Consider the following 27109-nt stretch of genomic DNA (forward strand, 5'->3'; position numbering starts at 1 on the left):
GGTTCAACCGTTCGGTAGATAGAAATAAAATAGGCTTCCAGCCAGGCTTGTCCCGGATTCTTCTTTCCCAAGGCTTGAAGGAGAAACAAAGCGAGAGAAAGAGCAGAAACGCGACCGTGTCAGGCGAGGCAATTATTCAGGCTGGGCGGAAGAGAAAGCCACAGGCAAGGCAGAGCACGGTAATAGAGAAGCGAGAGGCGCAGGGATCAACGAATGAATAGAAGAGAATCAAAAGTCGGGCAATGAATCATCAAATCGACGAATCAACACAGTTCAATCAATCGATCAATGAAATCGATCAAATGGGAGGGGAGTGAACAAACAACGAAGCGATTCCTGGAAAGAAGAACAAAGTAGATCAAAGGGCTTGGGTTAGGCATAAGAAATTAGGGTCGCTCGCAAGGGAATCAAAGGCAGTAAATAATTAATAAATAATTAAAAGATGGACAAAGTCAAATGAACACCTAATTGATCGATTTATGGATGATGGATGATGGATGGATCAATTTGATGGGATCGATTCGCTGTTGGTGGACAAGGTTTGCAAGAGAAGAGAGCATCAGAAAGGCCAGGAGAGAAAAAGAGAGGGGAGAGAGACAAAGAGAATGCGGGCAGGGGATGGGGGGTCGAGGGTGGGAATGTGGCTGATACTGTATGTAGAAAGTGCTGCTATACCGGCTAAACCCCGTTTGTGTAGCTGGCTTAGGGTTATCATATACCCTATGGCCTTTTTTTTTTCTTCAAGATCTCGAGGCTGACAAGCTTGCAGGCTTCTAATATAGTCATGAGCTTTGAACAAGCTCTGTCGTGCTTGTGTTGTGTGGCACAATAATGTACGTCTTCTAGAATTGTTCTGCCGACAATTTCGTCGTTTCTTTTCTGTTTTGATTCTTTGTTGATTGGGATTTTGGCTCTCTTTATCTCTCTTCCTTTCTTCCTCTTCTATTGCCGTTTAGGCTTTGTCATTCCCTTCTAGTGACCATGTCGCTTCCTGTTCCTCTCCAAAACTACGACCACACCTGCAACCACAACCACAACTACTATCACCATTACCGCCGTTGTCCCGGCGAGATCTCCTTAGTTGCGCCCATAGCTCCCGGTGTAACCCCATAGAGAATCCCTGACTCCTCGTCTATTGCCTCTTCCTTTCCCTTTGCCTAATCGACCAATTCCTACTATTGTGAGCATAAGACTACTAAACCGCCAATACTTACTCGACTTGACTTGGCTGGCCCATATCAACCGCGACTCTGGCTATCACAATCCTTTCCTGCGGTTTGCTGCTGCTTGTCTATTGTCGCCTACTGTTTGCTGGAGCCATTCCACACCCCTCTCGCTATTATATCTACCAATAAAGCCAATCTGATATTTGGTATCTTTCCTCTTTACTCTCTTTGCCTTCTCTACCCTCTCTGGTACTCTACTCCAGCCTCCCCCTTACGGGAGTGAGCCCTTCCCCCCTCCCCCCCCATACAGCCATAATGCCTGGTCTTCCTAGTGAGTACCAACAAACACTCCCAACTGACCTAGTCTAGTCTCGCTTGTTCTGTTACAACATTGGCCACCAAAACTACCCTGCTGCTGTTGGCCCAATAGGCCAGCCTGACTTGGTATAACATAATATGACATGCCATCCATCATTCATATGTAACTAACATATTGCTCTCTCCCTCTCTTCGCTCCCACCTAGCTTCCATCGACCTCGACGAGTGCATAGCCCGCCTCTACAAAAAGGAGCTACTCGCTGAGTCCGTAGTCGAAGCAGTATGCTCAAAAACAAAAGAACTGCTTATGCGCGAGAGTAACGTCGTGCACGTCAAAGCTCCCATCACTGTAGTTGGAGATATTCATGGCCAGTTCTACGACCTGATTGAGATATTCAAAATTGGTGGTTACTGCCCGGATACCAACTACCTATTTCTCGGTATGGCCGTCTGATTAACCTCAATATCCTCACTCCATTCCCCGTCTCAATGCGAGGTCCATCTCCCCTTCCCCTTTCATGTCCTTTTACCAAGCCCTCTCATATCCTCGTCCCTCACATGTAAAATAACTGACCATTTGCCCTCTCTCCTTTCACAGGCGATTATGTCGACCGTGGCATGTTTAGTGTCGAGACCATTTCACTCCTTGTATGTCTCAAGCTCCGATATCCCAACCGAGTACATTTAATTCGCGGTAATCACGAATCTCGCGGTGTTACCCAATCCTACGGCTTTTACACTGAGTGCGCACGGAAATATGGTAGTGCCAACGTATGGAACTATTTCACCGATATGTTTGACTACCTGACGCTCAGCGTGGTCATTGACAATCAAATATTTTGCGTACATGGTGGCCTGTCTCCGTCCATCCATTCTATCGATCAAATCAAAGTCATCGACCGCTTCCGCGAGATTCCCCATGAGGGTCCCATGGCCGACCTTGTGTGGTCCGACCCCGATGCAGAAAAGGACGAGTTTTCGCTGTCACCTCGGGGAGCCGGCTACACGTTTGGTGGCCAAGTCGTACGCAAGTTCCTCGCTGTCAACGGCATGTCTCACATTTTACGCGCTCATCAGCTATGTCAGGAGGGCTATCAAGTTCTTTACGAGGACCGTCTGAGCACTGTTTGGAGCGCGCCAAATTACTGCTATCGCTGTGGAAATATGGCCAGTGTGCTCGAGGTCAAGGACAATGGCGAGCGTTTCTTCAATGTCTTTGAGGCAGCACCCGAGAACGATATGCACCGTGATCTGCAAAGTGTCAACATGGGGGGGAATAAAGGCTCTGAGGCACTACCGGACTATTTTCTATGATACACATTGACATCATTGCTTTTTCCCTCCCGTGTGTTGTTTTATTCCGTTTTTTTATGTTTGACGGATTTTATTTGGTGGCCATCGTTGATGGTTCGTAGCACATATATACATTAGTAGAATTTGTGGCAAGGCGATCCTTAAACTCAAGACAGGGTTTGGGCAACACAGAGAGTGTTGCAAAGACCAAGCTTTGCTTTGCAGTGACCAGCTAAGCTTTTGATTGTACTTTGCAGTGCGGGGTTCGTTTCAAGGACAGGGGAGACAAGAGCTTCCAAGTTTCACGCATGTTTAAAGTCTCATTGTTAGAGGAGAACAGAAGAGAGAGAGGAGAAAAAAAAGAAGACCCGGCAAGCGAACTGAGCAAAATATATATGGCCCATATGTATTGGCAAGATATGCGAGAGAGAAAAAAGCGAAGAGAGGGGGCAAAGCGAAAGCAAGAATAACTTGAAAAATGAGGGGGTATTAAAGGCGTGAAAGAATTTCAGGAAAATAGCATATAAGACGTGAGAAAGAGAGAAGAGCAGAAAGGCCAGGGCTAGGAAGACTTGAAAGCACACAAAGCTTCCTCTTTTGTAAGGGGGCTTGGCGCTTTCCTTGTTTCCCTTGTGTCTATTGCCTTGTCATCTCTGTATTTTTGGTGTTCCTTCTTCTCATCTCTTGGTTTACCAATCCTTAGCTATGTCAAAGCTCCACTCGAACTCGAGGTGCTTCTTTTTGTCATCATCAACAAAGGACGAGATAGCGTTGTAGTGGCCACGTGCAATCATGCCGCTAGGGGCCTCCTCACTCTGGACTATAGATGTTGTTAGACTTTTGTGTATTGCATATCATATATATGAATATATTGATACTGGAGGTGTGGAGGGACAAGACGGGGGTACGTACAGCGCTTAGTGTAAACGGGTTGTTTGTCGGTGTTGGGAGCATAGGAGCCCTAGAATAGAGAATTCGTAGATTGTTAGCAAAAAGCAGTTCTTCTGTCCATGTGCATGTATACATAGCAGTGGAGTGCGGCGCAAGGCATAGCTTGGCAGTGCTTGTACTATATGCCATTGTAGCTTTTTGGCGGGCTGATTAAAGAGGCAACGTACGATCATCTCCGAGTCTTTAGACACACGAATTCCCTTGCGCTTGACAACCTGAACATAGTGCAGACCGCTAAGAATCTCGTGCTGCACCTTAAAGGTGGCCACCATGGTGAACTTGACACCTTCCTTGATCTTGAATGGCTTGTCTTTCAGGGTAGCCTCACTACCTGGGGCCGACAGATCGATGGTAACGGGTGGCTGACCCTCGGACTCCATAGATAGAGACAAGATGATGCAGACACGCGGGTCCTTGGGATCAGACAGGTCGGTACCGCCACCGAGGCCGAGGGATTCCTTGTAGCGCTGGAGAGACTCATCATTGGCATCTGGATAGGGCGGAGGGGAGGAGAGAGAGCTGATTAGCATGTGACTTCATAGGTTTAGGGGCAATAAGAGTAGGGGAATAGGAAAGGTCCATAAGGCTGGCGGGGAGCCTTATGAATGGGCAAGCCTCATAACAGCAGTCAAGAGGATCATGGGGAGATTAAATAGCTTACCCATCTTCTGGTAGGCAGCCAGAGACTGCTTGGGCTGGGAGAGCTTGTAGCCCTGAGTCTCCTCGGGCATGGTATCGTCGTCGTGGGAAGCCATTGCGGATTGTCAGGTTGGTGAGGGGTTGGATAGAAAAGGGATGGTGATGGTGATGATGATGATGGCGGAGAGGGGAATTAGGAAAGGGAAAAGCCGAAATATAAGCTAGGGGGAAAAGACAATAGTAAGGCCTAGGTTGTTATAAGAGAGGAAGCAAGGAGAAAAGGAAAAATAGGGGAAAGAAAAAGGCAAATTCCGAAAATATAAGGAATTGGAAACGAAGAAATTCGAATTTGGGTCGCCGCAAAAGAGAAAAAGAAGGCCAACCTGGTGGAAAGCAGACAGGAGGCTCAGGGGAGCAGAAAGAGCGGGATGGATGGCACCGGGGAGCTTGCTTAGCTTCAGCGTGGGATTGTGGTTATTTAGCGGTTTAGTGCGCTGTAACTTCACTAGGACTCGAGGCGAATCAAGGCTTCAACCAGTAAACTAGTTAATAGTCGGTACTAACAACAAGATACTAGACTGCCCTTTTCTACCAATTGTTTTCTTTCTGCCTCGCGCGCATCATCTTGTCCTTTCTGACACCTTGCTTGCCCCAATCGAATCGGCTGCTACAGCTAGACTGGGGGGAGGGGTAAAGGTGAAGAAGCTTGGATACGGCGTAACAAACAAAGAAGCTCGTATAGCCCTAAGCTTCCTCTTGTTTTATGTAGTAATAATGTATGTGCCATAGCCAATATCACAGCGAGTGCTAAGAGAACAAACAGCGTGCTACAAAACCGCGAGCCGCGAGCCGCCAGCTATGAATCAGACAGACCAATGTCATCACGCGGATGTCTTGTTTGTTTGTTTCTTTTTTTTCCTTTTTCTCTTTTTCCCTTCCCCTCTCTTCTTCTCTCCAGTCCACTTCTTTCTCTCCCTCGTTAGGCTGTCTTGTTTGACGTTTGATGTCTGTTACCCTGGGCCAATAAAAGGTCCAAGTCGGGTAGGTTTCCTTTTTGAAGCGACCCTCGACAGGCGTCTATAGAAGTTCTGAGGCTAAGTTCACGAGAATATTGAAGGGATAGCACTAGATCAAAATATAGCAATAAAGATGAGGACTTGGGCTGCCAGACTGAACGTGGACTAAATTCGACCAGGCCAGGCCAGGCCCAAGTCGAGATGCAGCCCGACAAGAACAGAAGCTTCACATGGCTTGCATGTGCATACATGTGTTCTTGGCTTACATGAGAATAGCAATTGGCTGTTACAAAGCCTAGATTATACTATGTGGCATTTTATCATCCCAGCCAAAATGCCATCTTGATAATGACAGGTGGAGGGAAGAAAGGGTTGATAGGGTCAATCCTCAAAGTTCAGCCTTGTAGCTTATCTTGATTGTCTTGTTTGGGTCCAGCCTTATCCAATGGCTTCTCACGGCTAAAGCTCGGCCCTTATGAATGCATGTCTTATGCAAATCCAGGTATACGACCGAGTGGATTGTGCACAGCGATGTTGATTGCACAAAACACAATTGGCTCAAGAAGATAAATGTATCGATAATATAGATAATATACTAAGAATATATTGATTGATTGTACTATTTAACGTCTACCTACAGCTATTTCACCGTAATACGACGGAAGAATATATTAAATAACATAAAAGAGCTAGGCTTGTTGTCCTCAGCAACGGTCTCTGTTTTAAAATGGCTTCCTACTGGGAGCTTGTTCTATTTTGCCGTGGGGATAGAAATTCTCATGGTTTAAAGTGTGCCCTTTTCTCTCCCCTCCCCAACCAAATAGCAAAAATCTCAGAGCAGGCAAAAAGAGGGACCGGTGTCATTTCTTAATTCCGGGATTTGGTGTTGGGATGAGATGTTGAAGAGTCAGTCTGTTTAGCCAAGTTCTTGGGTTTTCAGTTCTGGACCTTTGAGAATTAGAGCCAAAGAGCTTGCAGCAAACAGGCGTGTAGTGGCACAGCACCCCTCCAAGGTTACTGTAAGACACACTTCGGCAAACTATAGAAAGGGTAAGAGCGAAGTTGCTGCTGCGGGCTGGCTACTGTTTATAGTACCATGCCTTTATAGACGACGTCACTTTACATGCATGATAGGATAGGATGACGAAGATAACAGGACAGAGAGAGGGGGTTGCCAGCGAAGAAGAAAATGAGAGGTTATCTGTTTGACGCGCCAACTTTGCTCAGCAGTGCGCGCTGCTCAAGAAAGGAGAAGAAACACTGTGGGCTGGCTGAAGTACTGTCCCTAACATATCCCAAAATCAGCTGGGTCCTTGCGATTGGTTGAGGAAACGCGAGCAGACGGATACGACCAATAGGAGGCGATCAAGACACTTTAAAATTAGCGCGTTGGAGAAAGAAGAGCTGGAAGCCTGTTAGCGTGGTACCTAGATATATTGGTGCTTATTTTTGTATTTTTTTGCATTTTCGTATGCGGCACTTGCTGTTTCCTGTGGGCGGGTCCAGGTATACGGAGCCCGTTGTAAAAGGCAGCAGCCTTGAAGAATTGAAACTTGAATTCTGCACCGTGAGACTGTCACTCGCAACACTTTATCATCACGAATATTTCAATTCACTTTGATTGAATTCCTTGCTAGAAATTGCTCGCCTTCCCCATTGTTCCTGAGGCCCGTTTTATTTCCCCATTGTACCCCTGGCACGTTCCCGCAAGCAACCTGTTCTAAATCCCGAAAAGCCAGGCCATATTGGCGGCGACAGCAGCGTGTCAGAACAAACGAAAAAGACGCGGCGGCCCTGAACTGGCACAGAGGATAGGAGCCTTATCCCATCGTCAACAGAAAGAATAGTTCCAAGTTGTGTTTTCGTCGTCCAATTTAGGAACTCCAGTTCTTAGTTGGTCTTTGCTATTTGGTATTTGGTTATTAATTGGGGCCTGTGTCCAAACCCTGGATGACCCTTGTTTGGCCAGTCGTTGCCCTTATTTTCCTATTTTCTCTCGTGTAATCTAATCTATAGGCGAGTTTATTTTTTTTTTCTTCTGACTTCTTCCCTTCCCCTCGCATTGCCCATCCTCTCTTCCTTTTCTTCCCTTTCTTCTATTTCTTTTTATCTTCCTGGTACAATACCTCTTATTCCCTTACTTGTCCCTCGTTGCCCAGGAGTAAAAAACAAGCCGCCTTTCTACTGTCCTTTTTTTCTTTATTTTTCTTTTAATCCCCTAACCTGACTTTCTTTTTTTCTCCATTTCCAGCAATATCTGCGACTCGGATTATTGCTCAGTGTCCTACCCTATACGAATATATTTTTTTGCTTTTCGCAAAAAGACTATCGTCAAGAACCGGCATCTGCTTGTGCTGGTTGTTTGGCCCATTCACGCGAATACAAACAAACACGCCGCGATTTTGCACGCCGCTGCATTCTGTATATCGCCAGCCTGACGCTCTATCATTCGCATATTGTACTCGGCTCGTAGCATCTCATTCGCTCACTGCCAAAATGGAATCACCGGCTTCTTCTATTATCACCTCTCCGGCTCCGACAACTCGCCGCCATCTCCCTAACCGCATCAACCCACTGATGATTGGTGATGTTCCTTTCCGTACGTGTTTCGACTGTGATTCGTCTCCCGAAAACTGCGGCTGTCATGGCGTCGCGTCGGCTTCCTACCAGTTGGGGGGTGCGAATCCCGCGCGTTTCAACTGCCCTTTTTTCTTCACGGTTTCGCGACGGCGTACCTGATTTCACTAACACGTTTTATATTCTCTAGATGCCGAACTTGTTAGCCGTCGACGTTTGGGACAGACTAAGCTGACTCCTAAGATGGTCGGCACTGCCCAAAACGCCCCGCTTGGCTACTTCGACTACGTTCATCTTCGTGCGCCACTACCTAAGGGCATCGTTTCTGGTATTTTCAAGTCGTCGCCTAGTAGCTACTTCTTAATGCGCCGCAGCCATGATGGCTACATTTCTGCCACCGGGATGTTCAAGGCTGCTTTCCCCTGGGCCGAGGCGCTTGAGGAGGAGGATGAGCGCAATTGGATCAAGAGTCAGCCTACGACAAGCCCCGAAGAAACTGCTGGAAACATCTGGATTCCCCCTACGCAGGCCATGGAACTAGCCGCCGAGTACAAGATCGAGGCTTGGATTTCTGCTCTTTTGGATCCTACCCCCATCTCTGTTTCCATCCCTAGCGATGGCTCCCCTATCAAGAAGATTGCTGCTCCTCCTAAGTTTGATACTGCGCCTGTTTTCGTCCCGCCTACGCCTACGGGGATTGCACGCACACGTGGTCGCCGCTCTTGCAGTCCCGTAAAGACTATGGCTACTCCTGCAAAGCGCACCATTGCCTCGCCAAGAAAGAGATCTACTCGCAAGGTGTCTGTAGAGCCTACTGCTGAGGAAGAGCCCGCACCCGTCAAGGAGACAAAGACCCGCAGAAGAGTCACTCGTAAGAGTACCAAGGAGCCCTCTGTTGCACCCGAGGAGACAATTCATGAGGAGCCGGCCAAGCTTGAGGCGCCCATTCCCGAAGCTAAGGAAGAGCAGCAGCTTCCCACCCCATCTATTTCCTTCGCTACCGCGGAGCCGCCGTCAGCTGAAGATACCCGTCGTATGATTGAAGAGGCCAAGCAAATGGTTGAAACCTCTAAGGCGGCTATCGCACCATCCACAGGCGCTGCTGAGACCACTCAAACTGTTCAGGCTGAAGTTGAGGAGCAAGCTGAAGCCACCGAGACTTCGAGCACTATGACGCGTAGAAGCAAGCGCAAGGCTAATGAGATCTCTGTCGAGGAGGCCTCATCTAGCAAGGGCAGTGAGATGGCTGGTGCAGCTGAGACACAGGCTAATGCCGATGAAGAGCAAGAGCGCACTGCGAAAAAGGTCAAGACTGAGATTGCGGAGCGGAAAAAGGTTGTGCGCCGCCGTGCGCTATGGGGCATATCTGCCACCATGGCAGTTGGGTATGTATCCTGGAGTAAAAGAAGACTGCCTTGTTTGGATTTCCGTCAGCTAACCAGAATGATTAATAGTGCTATTGTGCCGTGGCTCATGGGTGCCCTATAAGCGTTGCGTTTCAACTTTAATTACCCATTATTACCCTCATGTTTTTTTTTCTTTTGCTGTACCTTTGTTTTTCTTTTCGTTTTCGATCTTTTAGGTCTGCTTTTCCTCTTTGCGTCTTTCGCGTCCGAAAGCTTTGCGGTGGGTACTTTTGGTGTTTTTGTACGGTTATTATATCTTTTTTGTTCTTTTCTTCCTTGTCCTTGGCATCCTGTTTCTTTTCCTTCGGATCTGCAGGAGGCTGACGTTCTCTCTGCTTTTGGTAGTGTGGGCTTTAGCCTTCTGTTATGCCTGATACCTTGCGTCCTTGTACTCTCTTTTCATATTCACTTCGTTGCCTTGGTCTTTGCTTCCTAACCAGGTCGCTTCGTTTATTCAACCTTCATGTTTGTCTTTAATTCTCATTCCCTTCATGTCCCCATGTCCTGCTTTGCGTCGTCACATCATCTGGTTGCTTGCGTTTTGCTCTTGTTTTTGATTCTTCACATACCACATACCCCCTTCCTAGTCTTTATACTTCCATGCGGGCCTTGGCAGACTTTTCTCCGGGTCTGCTTTATTTCATGTCTTGCCTTATTTATCTCATAACGACGGCAGATTTGAAACTCGACTGTTCAGAACGCCTGGCCCAGGGTTACCTTGTCTGTATTGCCATATAAAGCGCCGTGTGGCATCGGTGACGACGGCCTGCTGTCGAGAATCCCGAAAAGCCACACTTCCGCTTCCGTATCCATCTTCGATATCTCTCTTCAATATCCAAACATGCCTTTCAAATCCTCCCTCTCCTTGTACCACTTTTTCCTTGCCTTTTAGATATTTTCAGTCTTTTTTTTCTAAGTGGGATATTCTTTGAACTGGATTACAGAACAGTTAGTATTTATTGCAGCACTCTATTTGCGTTTCTTCACACTGTTGAGAGTAGTTTTGGAGCTGTCGTGCATTTTAAAAAACATATTACAAACCCTAACGGACCCTAGTACTGTCGACGACGAAGAAGATATTTGGAGTAAAGTGCAACTTCCGAAGCTAATCAACCATTAGACTGACTCCCCAGCGTCACATGAACGAGAAGGTTGTCAGATGGAAATTTGGAGATAAAAACCTAAATGGGGGCCTCAACTGGCCCTTTGCCCACGTTAGATCAACTGATTCGGCTTTAAATGAACAATAACAACAAAATATATCTACAATATGCTTACACGACAGGTTGTGAGAATGGGCAGCGTCCCATCTATTACTCTGCCTCAAAAACGCTTCTTTTCAAGGACTGGAGGGCGTCTGGCAAGCTATGGCTTCATAGGCCTCGGGCAAATGGTATAGTACCACTCTCGACTACCACAAAAAGCCCTATTCACTGCCACTGACAACCGGTTTCAGGGCTATCAGATGGCGGGCAACCTGCAAGCAAAGCTATCTTCGAGCGACCAGCTATGCGTATTTGATATCGACTTGAAAACCACGCAGAAATTCGCGGCTGAGTGTAAGAAAAGTTCATCGATTTCGGCTGGCGCTCGGGTGGGTGTTGCGGAGAACGCACCGGGTGCTGTACGGGACGCAGTAAGCATCTGCAACTTTAGTAAACTCCTTCCCCCTAGTTTGTTGTTAACGCCGAATCAATAACCGGTAGGACTTTGTTATTACTGTGCTGCCTGAGCCCGCACATGTGAAGGCCGTCTATGATGAAATTGTCTCCGCTGACCTGCCGGTGCGTGGCCGAACATTTATTGATTGCTCAACTATCGATCCCACAACCTCTCGTGCTGTTGGTGCCCTCATTGAATCACACAACCGACCGTCTCCGCCCCCTTCTAAATCTAGCTCATCCGAACTTGGTGAGACTGGTTCTATTAAGTCTATTTTTGTTGATGCTCCAATGTCTGGTGGTGTTGTTGGTGCTGCCGCTGGAGCCCTCACGTTCATGCTGGGGGCGACGCCTGACAGCGCTGCCATTGTCACGCCGATTCTCCAAACTATGGGAAAGCGCGTGACCCATTGCGGTCCTCCAGGCTCGGGGCTTGTCGCTAAGCTGGCTAACAATTACGTGCTCGGTGTCGCCAACATTGCGACCGCCGAAGCCATGAACTTTGGCATGCGCTGGGGTCTGGATGCGAATGTGCTGGCCAGCGTGTTGGCTACGAGTACTGGGCGCTGTTGGCCTGTTGAGGTAAATAACCCGGTGCCAGGAGTGGTGCCTACAGCACCAGCCAGCCGCGATTACAAAGGCGGTTTTGGGCTTCGACTTATGGCGAAGGATTTGCGGCTGGCAGCTACGGCAGCAAAAGATCGTGAGGCAAGACTGGAGCTGGTCGAACGCGTGCGCCAAGTGTATGCCGATGCGATTGCAGATGAGAAGTGTGCGGATAGGGACTTTTCGGTATTGTATAGGTGGTTAGGCGGGAAAGAGTAAATAGAGGACTGTCTAGTAGAGAGGCTAAGACTATAGCTGTGTCACTGAGGAAATGAGTGTTTTTATCAGAAAGGCTATGAGAGGTCGTACACGGATGTATGTAGATAAGGAGGTAATAAAGCATGTGGTGCCATGCCAGGAATTAATGCATCAGTCGCGCGTTTTCAGAGTCTGCATCACTGCTTTCCTCATCTTCTCCATCGTCATCGTCATCATCTTCATCATCATCGTCTTCTTCGCTCTCCTCATCGTCCGACTCCTCGTCTTCATCTTCATCTTCGTCTTCATCTTCTTCCTCGCTCTCGCTTTCTGCTAGCCAATCATCTAACGACTTCTCGCCCGTGCCGGAAGCTGACCCTCTCTCGCCTCCGTTCGAAAATGCGCCTGGCTCAGATCCCGCCATCTTGTTAACTGGCACTCCTAGGCTAGTACTCCGCGAAGCCTCGCTTAGTCTCTCAGCAGCGGTTAGCACCCTCTTTTCTGTGTCGGCACTGTAAGCCATCGCCGAGGGAACTGAAGAAGTTTCCTCTGAGTCACGCAGACTCGGGCTTGGTTCAGCACCGTCAGAGACCCAGTCCGGCATAGCTTCGTAGCCGCGAATACCGTGGATACCGCCTACTCCACCGAGAACAAGCGTAGATGATCCAAGGCGCAGGCCTTTGCGACTGTCGGACGGGCTGGGGGCTTGTGGGGCAGGTTTAGGTGCGAGGAGTAGGAGAGTTGCGAGTTGTGGCACGCCAATAAGCGACCGGCACATGCGTGCTCGATCGCGCAAGTCGTAAGACGTGTCATAGCGGACGAGTGCAGCGACATATCTCCATAGCTGGGCGATAGGATGGTCATCTTCGGAGTCTGTATCATTCCGTGTAGTAAGTGACGATAGTGGCTCTTTTTGCATGTCATTCTTAGAATTGATATAATGCAGGTACACCTTTGCAGCTAAAAGCACAATCTGTCGTTTGGCATCCTCAGACTCCGTGGCAAAACTCTTGAGCAGAATCCGCAAAACATCCGGGGCAATATTGTCTTCGCCGCCAAGCCCCGAGAACTCGCCAACTAGCCAGATAATGGTGGCCCTAGCTTGAGGTTCGGTTGCCGAGTCCAGGTTCTTGGCTAGACGAATGACAGTATTCGTATGGCTCTCGGGATCTTGCTGGATTAAATGTCTAATGACGGTTAGTGATTCTGAGGCTAGAGTACCGTCTAGACTAGTAATTTGACTAAGTAATAGACGCAAACAGCGTGCCGCAGTCTGAGGATGAGACTGCGCGCAGCGGCCAATAGCACGCACAGCTTCGCGCTGAAGAATCTTGTTGCAAGTCCTGCGAGCAAAATGCTCTAGCTCGTTGAGAATAAGGCCTTTGGTATGGGCTGGGCTATGTGGGAATATGAGAGTAAGAACTTCAAGTTTTAGCTCCCAAACTGGTACAGGATCCGTAGCCCGTACTAGGAAGTGGGACGAATAGCGGACAAAGTCCTGGGGCCGAGACAAGCACACAGTAACAATGTTGTACATTGCGACCTGCTGGATATCAGCAGAGCTACGTAAAAGAGATACCAGAGGTCCAATGGCCTGCGAGACATACTCTGATGTTCCAATATCAACAAAACAGCGAGTTACGGCAAGTATAACACCAGAGCTGCGGCTATGGAGCAGCGGCGTGATGCTGCTAAGAAGAAGTTCTAGGTCTTTGTCAAGGATAACCTCTTCGGTATCGCCGTCCTGGCTTGGCGTGGTTTCTCCATAGTCGGGTTCACCATAGAAATCTTGGAGATCATTGGGAGACGTCGTATAGGACGAAGTTTTGGCTCCTTTCCTTTGCACCCGGCGCGTTCGTCTGGGGAAACATTTCCGGGCATAAAATGTCAGCATGCGGATCGTGGCAATCTGGCTCCAGTCGTCCATATCGATAATTTTGCGGACCAGCGACCGGTAGTGCTTGTGTATGAGGTCGATCCGTTCTGGGCAGATTTCTAGAAATGCCATGACGGCTGCACCAGCTACGTAGTACTTGTCTGCTAGCAAGGTCGACATGTACTCGAGGAGAGATGGCAGCTGACTGGGGTTCAGTCGGTAGCACTTGGGGATGGCAAGAGCGGCAGCCCGACGCACAAACGGACTCATGTCGGCCACGCCTTTTTTTATAGCCAGGGTGACGATCTGACTAATAACCGGAACCCGTATGCCCGACATAGTCTTGAGAGCTAGAGCACGTACTTGTGGATTTGAATCCGAAAGTGACTTTTGAATGGTGTTAATGGAGAGAAGAGCAACATCGGGATCCTGCTCAGCATGATGAACGGTATAGATGTAGACGAGCTTTTTGATTTCAAGATTCGGTGAGGCAACATTTTTCACAATGGACGAGAAGAACGAAAGCGTCTGTTGATTGCGGTACATCATCTATATGTGAGAGAGGAAGAAAGCATGTGTTAGGTGCGGTTTGCCAAAGGAGGAGGGTAGCTGTTCTATGATACGTACCTCTAAAACTCGTCGCAGGCCATCGAGGACATCGCGATCGCTGCGACTGTCAAGTAGTTTCTTGATCTGGTTATGGTCTAACGGCCGCGAAAAGCGCGGGTTCAACCTCGATGATTGGGCTGCATCAAGGGTCAAGTCTCGAGCTATATAACGGGTTGGAAGACGGTTGATTAGCTGCCCATGTCCATCGTGTAGGCAAGGTAGCAAGCATTAGCGGGGTTATAGCTTGTGATAGTGGTAGTGGTCTTGTAATGGGCTTACCACTCTCGAGAAGTGATGAGATGCGCGCAATTGATTCCATGTCTTTTTGTAGAGAGAAGAGCGCAAAGGTTTTGGTGGGCGTTTGCGTAATGGCGTAGTCTTGGGCCAAATTATCAATCATCGTGAAACTAAAGCCTGTGATGGAGGCAGTAAAGGCGGTGAACCTAGAATGGGCAGTAAAGCTTGTGTGGGGCCACTGAGTGTGGCAACAGGGTACATGCAATGCAAATGCATCTAACGTAGTGTATATGAATCTAACGGTGCGCTAACGCACACATCAATTACTTGAATATTTTTTGCCATCGACTTGTCCTACATCACCAATTTGATTTGAAAATTTTCAACATCTACTGCCCTGCATCACTACTGTCCTAAATTCCCAAAAAGACTCTTCACCACCAAAATCAACCCCAAAATATGCACTAAAAATGGAATGGTCGCCTTCCTAAGCGACTGCCTCCCTCCTGGGGCCTTTTCGAGTCACGCAATGCCTTATTTGAGTCAATTAACTCGTATGCAAAGCCTCGAGGCTATGCCTTTACAACACAAAGACTGGTCTGCGAAAACAAATGGCTTGTTAAAAGTCTACTACGCATGCGACCGTAGCCGCCAACCACCTTCTCTAGACAATTTTTGTCAGGGAAAGAGAAGAACGACTACTCGTATCACGAATTGCCCCTTTTCAGTCCTGGCTAAGGAGTCCAGTGAAGGCTGGACTCTAAAACACCGCCCTGACATACGCTTCGCTGTCCATAACCACGAACCAAGCCTACACCCGTCTGCGCATCCTATCCACCGGCAACTCGCGCACACCAGACCTAGAAAAACTCACGAACTCTGGCCTCGCACCAAAGGAGATACAGAAGATTGTACGACTGGGTGGCTCTCTAGCTACACGTCAAGACATATAACCGTATTACTGACATACGCTTCGCTGTCCATAACCACGAACCAAGCCTACACCCATCTGCGCATCCTATCCACCGGTAACTCGCGCGCACACCAGACCTAGAAAAACTCACAAACTCTGGCCTCGCACCAAAGGAGATACAGAAGATTGTACGACTGGGTGACTCTCTAGCTACACGTCAAGACATATATAACCGTATGGCTGACATACGCCGAGACTCTCGTCAGGGTGAAAGCCCAATTCATGCACTTGCCAATCAACTTGAGAAAGAAGGCTTCTGGAGTCGTGTACAGTACGGGCCAGACAGCCATGTGACAGCAATTTTTTTCGCACACCGCGATTCTCTTGCTTATCTCCGAGCATACCCTGAAGTCATCCTCCTCGACTGTACGTATAAGACAAACAAATACAACATGCCACTTCTCGATATGATTGGCGTTGATGCAACTAGCCGCTCCTTCTGTATCGCCTTTGCATTTTTGAGTGGCGAGACTGAAGAGGACTATACGTGGGCCCTTCAACAGTTGAAGGAATTGTATGAGCAGTGCAATGGAGTCTTTCCTTCAGTTATCTTGACCGATCGGTGCCTTGCCGCCATCAATCAGTCTCGTCTCTTTTCCCATCAGCAACATCTCTCTGTGCCTGGCATGCAAACAAGGCAGTCCTTGCACGGTGCCAACCAGCGTTCCCGATAACCGAAGAATGGAACGAATTCTACAAGTTTTGGTTTTTGATCCTCAATTCACCAACTGAGGAGATGTACGAAGAACGCCTCAAAGAATTCGAGAGGAAATACGGGTCAACGAACCTCCAGCATGCTGGGTACATCAAGGAGACATGGCTTCTGCCATTCAAGGAGAAACGTGTTGCTGCATAGGTTGATAAACAGGCACATTTTGGGAATACATCTACTTCCCGTGTCGAAGGAATCCATGCGCTGTTGAAATCGTACCTCCGGAGGTCAACATATGACCTATTTGAAGCATGGAAGGCAATTCGGCTTGCATTATGCAACCAACTTTCTGGGTTAGAATCTAACCAAGTGAGACAGCATCTTCGTACACCTATTGAGCTTGACGAGGCTATATATAGGGCTGTACAAGGCTGGGTCTCATATGAAGCACTGCGAAAGGTCGAAGAGCAGCGACAGCTACAGTGGAAGGACCCCCCTCCATCGCCTACCTGTACAGGTACTTTTACACTTGTCTACGGGCTCCCCTGTGTACATGTACTGGCTGAACGCCAAGGCGAGCCTCTTCTTCTACAAGACTTTCACTCGCATTGGCACTTGATGCGTAAGGGGGATCCAATTCACCTTCTGGAGCCTCATCGTATAGAGTCCAAAGCGATGAAAAGCAGTCTTCCACTATCAAGTACAAAACGTGAGCCGAGTGAATTCGAGGTTGTGACAATGAGACGGACTAAACGCCCAAGTCAATGTACAGCATGTGGTACAATTGGTCACATAAGGACCTCTAGATCATGCCCACAACGTTATACAGATATAGTAAATTGATTAAATTCTACTGATTTTGGTGTTAATTTTGGCAATTTTTTTTCTAGTGATGTAATGTGGGGCAGTGAACTGTTAGATAGAGGTATGTTAAAAAATACATACATACATACTAGATAGTTAGATGTAAATAATGTAGTAGAAATTATGTATTGCAAAGCTCTAAATATTTAAGGGGGCATGCCTTCGAAGCCATTGTATGGCCAACCTGATGACACTTGCTACATTTTGATGCTTTCCTTTTCGTAGGCTCAACTGTAAGGCTTCACGAAAGACAAGAAGATTCATTTGCGTAACGGCTCTACATTAAAGAACAACTCGACCGTTGGAAAGAAGCAGGTGCTCCACTTAAGCCGAACGGAGTCACTAGCCATTCAAAGGAGCCGAGGTGGGTGCGGAAAACAGTCCGTGATTCATGGCCTTCTTTGACTCGCAGGCGGTGGAAAGCAGAGATGACGTCGACCTTGGAGACGTATTTGGCTGAAGCAATGTCACGGAGAGTGTCATGGATGAGTGGCAGTGGGTATCCATCCTTCTCTGTGGCGTTGTTCAGGGCGCGGTAGTCAATGCAGAAGCGAATGCCTCCGCTGGGTTTCTTGACAAAGATCACTGGGGCTCCTCCTTCGGCACTACTAGCCCGAATGAAGCCAGAGTCGAGGAGCTCGTACAGGGTTTGTCGTAGGGCTAGCAGCTCCTCTCTGCTCATGGAATACAGGGGACATGCGGGGGTCGATTCATCTGGCTTTAGTCGAATCTCAGTGTCCAGGCCTGGTCGTGACGGCGGCAGAGTAGCGGCCTTCTTTCTGTCAAATGCGCTGATGACTGGGAGTAGCCAGCTGGGGCAAGACGTTCGGGGGTCAGTGTAGATCTTGGTTTGCAAGGCTTTCTCGATATCGTGGAGGGAGGCTGAAAAGACGCGGACGCCTTTGGTCTTAGTAACTTGGGCCCGGAATGCCCGTACCGTACACTGGGAAATGGCTGTGGTGTCTGGGTCAAGGGGGGTAGTCGTGAGGCAGAGTCTGAAGGGTTTTCGTAAGATGACTTCATTCTGGGATGGGCGTACAGAGGCATCGTGGTCTGTTAGCCAACGTTGGCCTAGGATTAGGTCTTCTGTCTGGTCAGGGACAATGTATGCATAGAGTTTTTCGTCATGACCCCCAAGGCCCAAATTAATAACAGCAATCTGAGTTATTATTGGGGGGTTGGGGTCGCCGATGACTTGTTCAACTGGACGGGGTACAATGGGGAGGGTGGTGGCTTTACACCTGAGGACAGTGCGCGGGGAAATAGTTGCTAGGCAGAGGCATCCGGAGTCAACGAAAGCAGCGGTCAAGATATTTTTATTCAACGTGACATCTATATAAGTACCGGTGGCTCCCTTTTCCTCCTTAGCAATCGTTTCCCCTTCAGGCACTGGATGGCGACAGTCATCCAGGCCTACTAGTTTTCCTGATGTTCACTAGGGGGGACTGAAGTGTTGTCCGGTTGCTGGGGTTCCATGGCCCGGGTTACCACTGGCTGCCCCTGGTTAAGGGGACAGTTCCGCCGCACATGACCTGGTTTGCGGCAGCGGAAACACGAGTTCGATTGCTTGAGGCTTTCCCTCTCGCCTGGGGTTATGGGCTTGAGTGGGACGTTGGATGGTTGCCAATCCATTTTGTCCGGCGAGGGAGCGGCCTGGGTCGGAGGTGCTGGGGCAGGGGTCCAATGGCCAAATCTAGGGTGCGTGTTCATCTGGGTCTGGCGCCCTCTCAGTGCTTCCAGGTCAGAGGCCAGGCCAAAGACCTCAGAGACAAAGGCGGGGTAGGTTTTAGCTTTGACGCCTGTGCAGACGGCCCTGATGAGCTCGTCGTTGAGGCATCGTTTGAGGATTGAGATGCAAGCGCGGTCGCCAACAATCCCAGCCTCAAGAAGCAGGTTCTCAAACTTTGGCATGAACACTGAAAACGGTTCGTTATTTCCCTGGCTCAGGCGGTACAGCTCAGCCTCGGCACGTTCCTCTGCATGGGGATCCAGAAATATGGCGTCCAGTGCTTTGAGGAATTGGGCAGCAGTGTGGTTCTTCGATTTGGCCTGTCTGTACAGCGGCGACACCTTGGTTTGAGCTGCAGTGGATATCCGCATCCACAGGTAGGTGAACTGGTTACTGTCATTCCCAATGGCGTCACCATCTTGCTCCACATTGGCCTCTGCTGTCTGGGACCATACTTGGTATTCCGACCCCTTTCCTGAGAAGAGGTGGATGTCAGGGAGCCGTGGCTTGGGGCGCCTGGCCGGTTGTGGCTCTGGGATCGCTGAGACTGCGAAGGCATTAGGTGCCACTAGGGCCAGTAGAGGTTCTGAGGTGACAAAGGCCTGGGTGATCTGCAACAGACTGGCTGTCATCTGTTGCTGGAGGTTTTTGATTTCCTCCTCGAACTGTTGGAATATTTGTTCCTGAGCTTGCTCAGAGCGTTCTAGCTTCTGGTTTATCTCCTTCTGGGTATGTTGAGAGTGCTCCAGCTGGCTGTGCATCTCCTCCAGTGCATCCTTCATTTCGGCAGGGGTAGGGAGCGCTGTAGACACAGGAGTGGGCGGGACAGGGTTCGAGGGATTCATACTGGTGAGGTTTGGAATGGGGACAGAGGACAGAGGACAGACAGGAGAACAAAAGGGACAAAGGGAAAATTGTCAATTGACAGAAGGAAAAGGGGACTAGGAAAAGGGGCTTCTGGCACATCATATGGCATCTTGGGTGAGGGCAGGGCCTGAGCCATACATGATCCATAGATCATTACATCAACAGTCTCAAATCCAGACGGCTCACGCTTCGTACTTTTAACCGGCTAAGTGGGTGTTCTGAAAGTCGGGCACCTCCATGGCTCTAAAACAGGCTGTTGCTGAAGTTGATTTCGTTTTAGATGCCAATGAGGATGAAAGTATTGAAGGGAAAGATTCTGGTTTGTCTCTTGAAGTAACTGAAGAGTGTGGGCACATGGTAGACCAAGAGAAGAAGTGAAAGAACGGGTGCAAGCTTTCAAGGGCTTTCCAAGAAGCTGCTGCTGCTCTTGGACTTTGCGTAAAGCCTGATGTGAGACCCAGCCATGGACAGCTTCAAATAGTGCCACAGGGATATCTAGAGGCACACGCATTTTCTGTGAGGCTTGCATTTGGCGAAGCTCTTTAATCTGAGCCAGGATTGTACGCTTGATAGCTTGACAAGCATCAAAAAGATCAAATCTTGACGACATTCCCAAGTGTGATTTGATCAGCCAGTGAATTCCTTCAACCCTTGAGGTAGCGGTATTACCAAAATGTAAACACTTGTCCACCCATGCTTTTACAAGCCGCTCCTTGTGTGAGTTGAGCCAGTATGTCAAGACATACCCAACTTCTTGAAAGTGTTGTGAGGCGTACTGACGCCGAAAGTCTTCAACACGGGTCTTGTACGTCTCTTCGTCTGGCGATGCGATTATGGAGTGCCAGCATCCATAAAACTCCCCCCATGCCTTGGTCTCCGGACTGTCGGGTGACTCATTGCGCATGAGGCCAAAAGCTGGTTGGCAGTGTTGGAGAACTGCCTTATTGGCATGCCAAAGGCAAAGCAAGGCAGCAGCAGAAGGGAAATGAATTGGAACAGCATTCAGAATTGCTTGACATCGATCCGTGAGAACAACAGAAGGAAGTTCTTGTTGGTATAGAGACTTCAGGTGTTGTAATGCCCATAGATAGTCATCCTCCGTCTCTCCTGAAAGGAATGCGAAGGCGATGTAAAACGATTTTTGTGAGGAATTGACTCCAATCATCTCCAGTAGCGGCATAGCATACCTATTTGTCTTATATGTACAATCAAGTAACAAGACATCTGGGTTTTCTTGTAGATATGCTATAGAATCGGGATGTGCAAAGAAAAGAGCTGTTAAATGGTTTCCTGAATCAACCCGAACCTGGCACCTAAAGCCTTCTATGTTGAGCTGGTCGATGAGGGCTTGTATGCTGCTCTGCCCATGGCGTGAATCTCGCCTCACAAGTGCAATCTGGTTTCTAATATCTTGTGCCGTTGCAAGCGTATCCGACGTATTATAGAGATACGACCTGATATTTCGAGGGGCAACTCCAGCTGCTACTAGGCCCGAAATCACGGACACGTCCTTCGTTTGGAGAGCGCGATGTATGGGATGTGCAGATGGGTCGTCGCTTGGCGGATGATTATGTTGGGCGTATTCTTGGTCTGGCCGGTGAACTAAAGCCCAGGTATTCTTATCGGCAGATTCTTTGGCTAATACTGAAAACTTGCAGCCAGTTCCTCGACTTGAAGTTCGGCGTCTTCGTACAGTTGAAGGGTTTGGCGGCGCTTGAGTACGATCGCAAGCAACAACAACTTTTGTGCGACCATTGTTAGTCTTTTTAGATTTTCCAGTTGTGAATGCATAGCCTCGAGGTTTCGCCCAGGCATTTGCAGCAGCAAAGAGAGCTTCACGAGACTCGTAAATCCCTTCAGGGGGAAGGATATCGTCTGGAAATCGACTGATTTGTAGCGCCTCTGCGGTGTCTGCTGTGTTGTTTGCATTTACAGCATTTAAAACGTTTGATACAGCGTCTGACTCCATCTCTAACTGATGAATCTGGTGTGTCTGGTGTATCTGGTGTGTCTGGTAAATTTAGAGTGGTGTATCTCCTTGCTCCATTTGCTGCATCTAATCTAGGCAATTACTACGTGGACATCACGTTTTGCTACACGGGCATCAGCCTTATGTGGGCATCGGGTTTTACGGACTCTAATTGGCTGGAACTATTTCTGTTAGTGCATTCCATGCTCCGGAATTCTGCCAATGAACCTCTCTCACTGGCCAATTCTATGGCTGATCCTTACACAAAGAAATGTAAAAAAGAAGGGATACTCATCGTGTTGAAGACTTCACTCATTACCCTGACATATGATTTCTTTATCCTATGTTATTACTCTTAAGTACTATGATGCACCTGCCCCTACTCAGGAAAACGACCTCATGACAGCCGGTTTGAGAGAGTGAATCAAGGAGGAGATAATGGCATATTTGGACTAGAGTAAGGCGGAGGCTAGATTTGAGCACAAAGACAGCTAAAATAAACAGTATAGAGATAAATGCTGTGAAATGGCCCTTCCAGAAGAAGAAATTCACAGCAGCTGTAGTGTTGCTACTTGTAAATAATCCTTGATATTTGGCCCACTGTTAGTGCACTTGCTTCACCGCCTTTGTGGGGCTTGTACCTGTAAGCTAAAGCCAATCATAATGCGTAAAACCTGATGCCCACGTAGTAATTGCCCTAATCTACATTCAAAACATTTCTTACATAAGCTAAAAATTGCGTAGGTAATCAAAAAACAGGGGGAGCGCGTGTAGGCGTCGCCGTAGTGTGCACCTATGGGCCCGGGCAGCTAACCCTTGACTGGTTTCTAACGTCATACTTACTTTTACTATTCATCTTCGCAAAGTCTCATACGCTTTACACCTGCCTGTAATATGAACTTGTGTTTCTCGCTATGAAACTATGTTGCAACCTTCGCCAGGCTTTAAACTGCCCCATAACAGACTTTAAAGAGCTTTGTAGCCTACTACATGATGGCCGATCCGTCTTCGCCGATGGCGAATGCTTTACGGCAAGACGATGGTCCACAAGTCCTTGAGCCTGTGGTTCTGCCACCGGCGTCTCCCACACAGCTTCTCGATTACATAGTTTCTAACCACGCGTACCCGTTAACGCTTATTGTGGGATCAACCAGGGAAGAGTTTCTGCAGGCGTTAGTCGATGATGTTGCGGCTTCGCAAAGCCAGCAGCCGGCTGACACACAGGCTAGACATACACACCCGCTACTGGCTGCCAGCTTGTTTCAGATAGCAGTGACCAAGCATATTCGACTCCTCTTCACGCCGACTGTTTCACATCTCCGTGCCTACTTATCCGTATTCTCGCCGCTTGATTCCGCCGTGCCCCCTCCACCAGGCTATGAGACTAATGCTAGGTCAGATAACCGATGGCTCGTTGTCTACGGCATGCTTAATATACATCGTAATACAAGCGAATGGAATGCCCAAGGCATGATGAACAGCTTGTCGATGTTTATAGACGCTGCCTCACATACCGAATTCAAACCTGTAATTATCGAGCCTTTGCCAATAAAAAACGAAGAAACCACTGAGACTTCTATGCAATCCGAATATGGTGTCGAAAACCAATACGACTGGCAGAGGATACGGACCGAGCAGGTTCCGCTGTTAGGCTATAAACAAAGCAGCGACGTGCGTCTGTCTAATCGAACGGTAGAGCTAGGGAAGATAGTTGAAAGATGGTTCCGCTACTTTTCGGAGGGTCAAGGACAATAATGAGGCAAGACATTGCCGATGATGAAAAACGAAGACAAGTAAAAGGGGGCATACTGCAGTGTAAACCAACAATTAAAGAGACATGATGCTGTGTTAAATTCCAATATCTCAAAGAAACTCCTCAGCTAAGCACCAAACGCCCGTTAAGCAAGCAGAAAAGAAAGCATAGAAAAGAATAACGAACACACCGTGGTATCTAATTCTGCATCTCCCATATAGCCCAGCAAAAACAATAATAGAAATCAACCCTCGAAGTAGAGCCTTGGCTAGATAGCCTGCTCCATCTCCGTCATATACAACTTTATGTGTGCCTCCATCTTGAGATACTCATCATAAGCTGCATGAACTTCGTTTTCAATGTTCTCTTTGAGGTCCAGCATCTGCATAGCAAAATTGAGTTAGAAAAAACAATACATCACAGTATAATGGAGAAAACTCACCTTCTTTTCCGTCTGCTCGATGCGCACGCGACGTCTCTCCATTTCTTTTGCTTTCTCGGTTCGCTCTTCTGTCAGCTTTTTATGTAGAGCACGCAGCTCTTCCATTTTTTCTTTTGCTTCCATGGCCTTCATCGTGCTCTGTTCGCGTAATTTCTCCGTGCGCTCCATCCACTTCTGTAGCTGTCTCTGTAGCATAGCCTCTGCCCGTTCAACCTCGCGCACGTTATTGCCACGCTCAGAAAGCGCATCGCGTTGACGCGAGTTCTTGGCGTTTTCTTCCTCCTCCTTGCTCAACTCGGTTGCAATCTCGTCCAGCATTTTGATACACGATGCCACATCAGCCGAGACAACCGTGAACGAGTCGGCACTAGTCTGTAATGCACGTGCACGTCGGTCTAATGCGTCAATATGCGAACGATCACTACTCAGTGTGTTTCCCAAATCAGATAAACTAGCCTGCAGTGCTGATGGGCTTTGTGATGCGTACGGCCGCAGCTTGGCACTGTCTTGCTTGAGCATCAATTTGGTGGCCGTCTTAGCCTCTAGCTCTGTAGCTAGTTCGCCCTTCTTAACCTTAGCCTCCTCGAGATGCATAGCCACCTTCTCTTGGTTTCGACGCAGCTCCAACAAAGTCTTTTTCAGCTCCTCATTGCGCATTTGCTTTTCGCGCACCTGCACCTCCATAGCCTGGCGATTGATGCGCATCTCATCCAATAGCGCCTCCTTGTCCTGGTTCTCAATATACAACGTCTCAATGCGCGACTTGATTTTCTGAGAGCGGTTGAAGTGTTCGTCGATAACATTGGTTTGGCTTTCGCGGAAGCGGATAAAGTTGATAACATAGCTGAAAATTTTCACTAGCCGCTCGTGCGAGGGCTTGTATAGGTCGTTAAATGAAAAGTCGTTGATGCCACACTCAGTCAGTAGTCTGCGCAAAGAGACATAGAAGCCCATGAGATTCCGTGTATCGGCCGGGATAATGTCTGAATACTCGCCACATACGTCCTCAGCAGCAGCACGCATGGCCGGCTCGACAGTCTCGCGGGTGGCATTGAGCAGCAACTCGGCAAACCACTCGAAAATCTGCTGCACCTGCACGGGGTTGGGCTTCTGGAGATTTGCTATGGTAAAGGTAATGCCGATGTCTGTAATACAGCCTACAATCTCTTTATCCGATAGCATGAACGCGTCGGGCTCAGGCTCCTTTTTGCGATTACGGCCCTGCTGTTGCTGAGGCAAAATGCTCATGCGGTGGTTGTATGCCATGGCTTTTGTTGGTTATTGGCTAATGAGGATGTTGATTTTGATGTTCTTTGTTGACTTGTTGTTTTATTCGCTATCGTGAAGGTGGTGAGGACCGATCCTACCGAAATCACTGTAAATAAGTGTTGTTATTACGTCCACTTTCGAAATCGATCAAGGCGGCATGCGGGGAGTGCCAATATCTATTAGAGAGGTTGAGAAGAGTTAGAAGATGTTCATTTGAGGGGTACGTCTTGTGATGGCCTAAATTCTAAAGATGCTCGACGTTGCCAGAGAAACCCCTTTGTATAATGCATAATCTTTTAGGGTTGATATTGTCTTACATTAGGGTTATCTTCAAAGGGTGCTTTGCTTCCAAGGTTACATGTACCAATCGCCTGCACGAAACAAAATAGTCTAGCATAATAGTATACAGTTATATAAAACTACAAGTCCAATACCCTTATTGATTTACATTTCCGGCATCATCTCCTCAGGACCCAGCTTCTCCACAGGCAATGGCTCAACATGACCCAGCAGCTCAGCTTCTACCATTTTCCAAAGCTCCTTTTGAGCATCAACATCACCGCCATCACGCTTAGTCTTGGATATGCTAGCAGTCTTGGCTTCAGTCAGATCCGATGACAAAGCCTTCTTCCTGTGGCGCACTGTCTTCTCCAGGAATTTGGCTACCTCGGAAGGTGTTTCCCAAGTGCAGATTCCTTGTGAAGCCTCGGCTAGACGACGACCTTGGCCGATTTGGCCAGCTCGACCAAGAACACCGGTCAGGAGGGTGGCAGCTCGGAGACTAAGGCGAATAAATGGGTTGGTTAGAACATGGACTCAACCCCGCCGTGGGGGACTTTACAGTCGTTCAAAAGGGCAAAAAAAAGAGTGGAAAGCAGCTTACCTGTCGTCATTGGCCGGGATAGGGTAAGTCACCCATGATGCATCTGCATCGGTGTCAATATATCCAATAGTAGGAATCTTAGCGAGACCGCATTCGTAGAGAAGAGTGTAGTTCTCAATCGGGTTCAAGCACACTACCAGATCTGGCGTCAGTGGTCTGCTATCATCGACATGCTTCTCAAAGCCTGCCAGAAGCTCGTCACGCTCATTGACAGCATACACCTTCAAGCCCTCTAGTAGCCTGTCTCTGTTGGTAATAGAGCCCGGCGTCCATCGCGTGAACAAGTAACAGGCCTTGGCCTTGGTGGCTGCACGCGAAACAATCTCCATGTGACCCTTGCGTGTGCCAACAAACAAGATGGTACCACCCCGATACGCCACCTCTTCGACCACGCGGGCTGCACGACGCAGATGTGCCAATGTTTGCTCGAGCGAAATGATGTGAATACCGTGACGAATACCGTAAATATAGCGCGAGTTCGCCGGGTTCCACACTTTGGCATTGTGGCCCATGTGTGTCTGCGCCGCCATGAGCATTTCTAGCGTCACTTGCTGAGCTGTTGGCGGTGATTTGAGCATCTGCGTCGCCGAGTACGCAACCGTTAGGTCTGAGCCCAATTTGCCTAACTGGGCTTCAGCATTCTGGTTACGGGCATGATTCTTGCGAAAGGCCTGGTTATTCTCCGTGTTTGCCAATTTCATCAACTCCTTAACTAGCGAGTTCTCGTATGATGCAACGGGCTTGCCGGGGATCTTCGGCCCCTTGTCCTCTTCTTCCTCAACGGCCTCAATGGCCTCGCGAGGGATAGGGATCTGTGTAGCGGGTGTATCAGAAGTGGGAGTAGAGGCGGGGAGACTCGGCCTAGTCGTTAAAGCACGGTAGTAGCAAGTGTTCGAGCCTACGGCTAGGCGGTAGCCTATGAGGAAATATAGCTAGCTTGTCAGTTCTGTCACTATCCCACACATTGATCTGCAGCCATTCATTGACATGAACGGATTCACAAGAGAGTTCGTACCTTGCCGGAGAAGAGCTTTCCTTGTTATCATCATGAAGAATATGACGAAAGAGAATCGCAGAGTTGTCGTCGTCTTCCACACTTGAATCTAACCCACTATTTCTAATTATTGTCACAAGTGAAGCTATTTAGAATTTGGT

The 27109-nt window shown here is 48.3% G+C and overlaps 9 protein-coding genes across 9 annotated transcripts; 3 read left to right on the forward strand and 6 right to left on the reverse strand.

The window, feature by feature from the left end:
* Positions 1–1481: 1481 nt before the first annotated feature.
* Positions 1482–2798, forward strand: HOO65_080223 (serine/threonine-protein phosphatase; the record flags this gene model as incomplete). The annotated part of the gene is made up of 3 exons (XM_071004302.1): positions 1482–1497; positions 1691–1924; positions 2083–2798. The coding sequence occupies 3 exons, from the start codon at positions 1482–1484 to the stop codon at positions 2796–2798; spliced, it is 966 nt and encodes a 321-aa protein (XP_070856453.1).
* Positions 2799–3466: 668 nt separating this feature from the next.
* Positions 3467–4483, reverse strand: HOO65_080224 (uncharacterized protein; the record flags this gene model as incomplete). Its single annotated transcript, XM_071004345.1, has 4 exons — positions 3467–3597; positions 3690–3738; positions 3896–4218; positions 4390–4483. The coding sequence occupies 4 exons, from the start codon at positions 4481–4483 to the stop codon at positions 3467–3469; spliced, it is 597 nt and encodes a 198-aa protein (XP_070856454.1).
* A 3396-nt stretch (positions 4484–7879) lies between these two features.
* On the forward strand, positions 7880–9448 carry HOO65_080225 (uncharacterized protein; the record flags this gene model as incomplete). Its single annotated transcript, XM_071004251.1, has 3 exons — positions 7880–7982; positions 8151–9345; positions 9415–9448. 3 exons carry the CDS (start codon positions 7880–7882, stop codon positions 9446–9448), a joined length of 1332 nt encoding a protein of 443 aa, XP_070856455.1.
* Positions 9449–10636: 1188 nt separating this feature from the next.
* On the forward strand, positions 10637–11852 carry HOO65_080226 (3-hydroxyisobutyrate dehydrogenase; the record flags this gene model as incomplete). Its single annotated transcript, XM_071004322.1, has 3 exons — positions 10637–10759; positions 10823–11002; positions 11073–11852. 3 exons carry the CDS (start codon positions 10637–10639, stop codon positions 11850–11852), a joined length of 1083 nt encoding a protein of 360 aa, XP_070856456.1.
* Positions 11853–11994: 142 nt separating this feature from the next.
* On the reverse strand, positions 11995–14716 carry HOO65_080227 (AP-3 complex subunit beta-2; the record flags this gene model as incomplete). Its single annotated transcript, XM_071004154.1, has 3 exons — positions 11995–14235; positions 14335–14477; positions 14596–14716. 3 exons carry the CDS (start codon positions 14714–14716, stop codon positions 11995–11997), a joined length of 2505 nt encoding a protein of 834 aa, XP_070856457.1.
* Positions 14717–17319: 2603 nt separating this feature from the next.
* On the reverse strand, positions 17320–19616 carry HOO65_080228 (Retrotransposable element Tf2 155 kDa protein type 1; the record flags this gene model as incomplete). Its single annotated transcript, XM_071004181.1, has 2 exons — positions 17320–18431; positions 18479–19616. 2 exons carry the CDS (start codon positions 19614–19616, stop codon positions 17320–17322), a joined length of 2250 nt encoding a protein of 749 aa, XP_070856458.1.
* A 227-nt stretch (positions 19617–19843) lies between these two features.
* HOO65_080229 (mutator-like element transposase) lies at positions 19844–21607 on the reverse strand (the record flags this gene model as incomplete). Its single annotated transcript, XM_071001516.1, has 1 exon — positions 19844–21607. One exon carries the CDS (start codon positions 21605–21607, stop codon positions 19844–19846), a length of 1764 nt encoding a protein of 587 aa, XP_070856459.1.
* A 2021-nt stretch (positions 21608–23628) lies between these two features.
* HOO65_080230 (putative kinetochore protein NUF2) lies at positions 23629–25068 on the reverse strand (the record flags this gene model as incomplete). The annotated part of the gene is made up of 2 exons (XM_071004272.1): positions 23629–23742; positions 23803–25068. The coding sequence occupies 2 exons, from the start codon at positions 25066–25068 to the stop codon at positions 23629–23631; spliced, it is 1380 nt and encodes a 459-aa protein (XP_070856460.1).
* Positions 25069–25515: 447 nt separating this feature from the next.
* Positions 25516–27000, reverse strand: HOO65_080231 (mitochondrial 37S ribosomal protein uS2m; the record flags this gene model as incomplete). The annotated part of the gene is made up of 3 exons (XM_071004263.1): positions 25516–25852; positions 25955–26870; positions 26970–27000. The coding sequence occupies 3 exons, from the start codon at positions 26998–27000 to the stop codon at positions 25516–25518; spliced, it is 1284 nt and encodes a 427-aa protein (XP_070856461.1).
* Between the last annotated feature and the right edge of the window lie 109 nt (positions 27001–27109).

This window comes from Ceratocystis lukuohia (genome assembly GCF_044167205.1).
Source record: "Ceratocystis lukuohia strain C4212 chromosome Unknown Supercontig8_pilon, whole genome shotgun sequence".
In the NCBI taxonomy this organism is placed as follows: Eukaryota; Fungi; Ascomycota; class Sordariomycetes; order Microascales; family Ceratocystidaceae; genus Ceratocystis; species Ceratocystis lukuohia.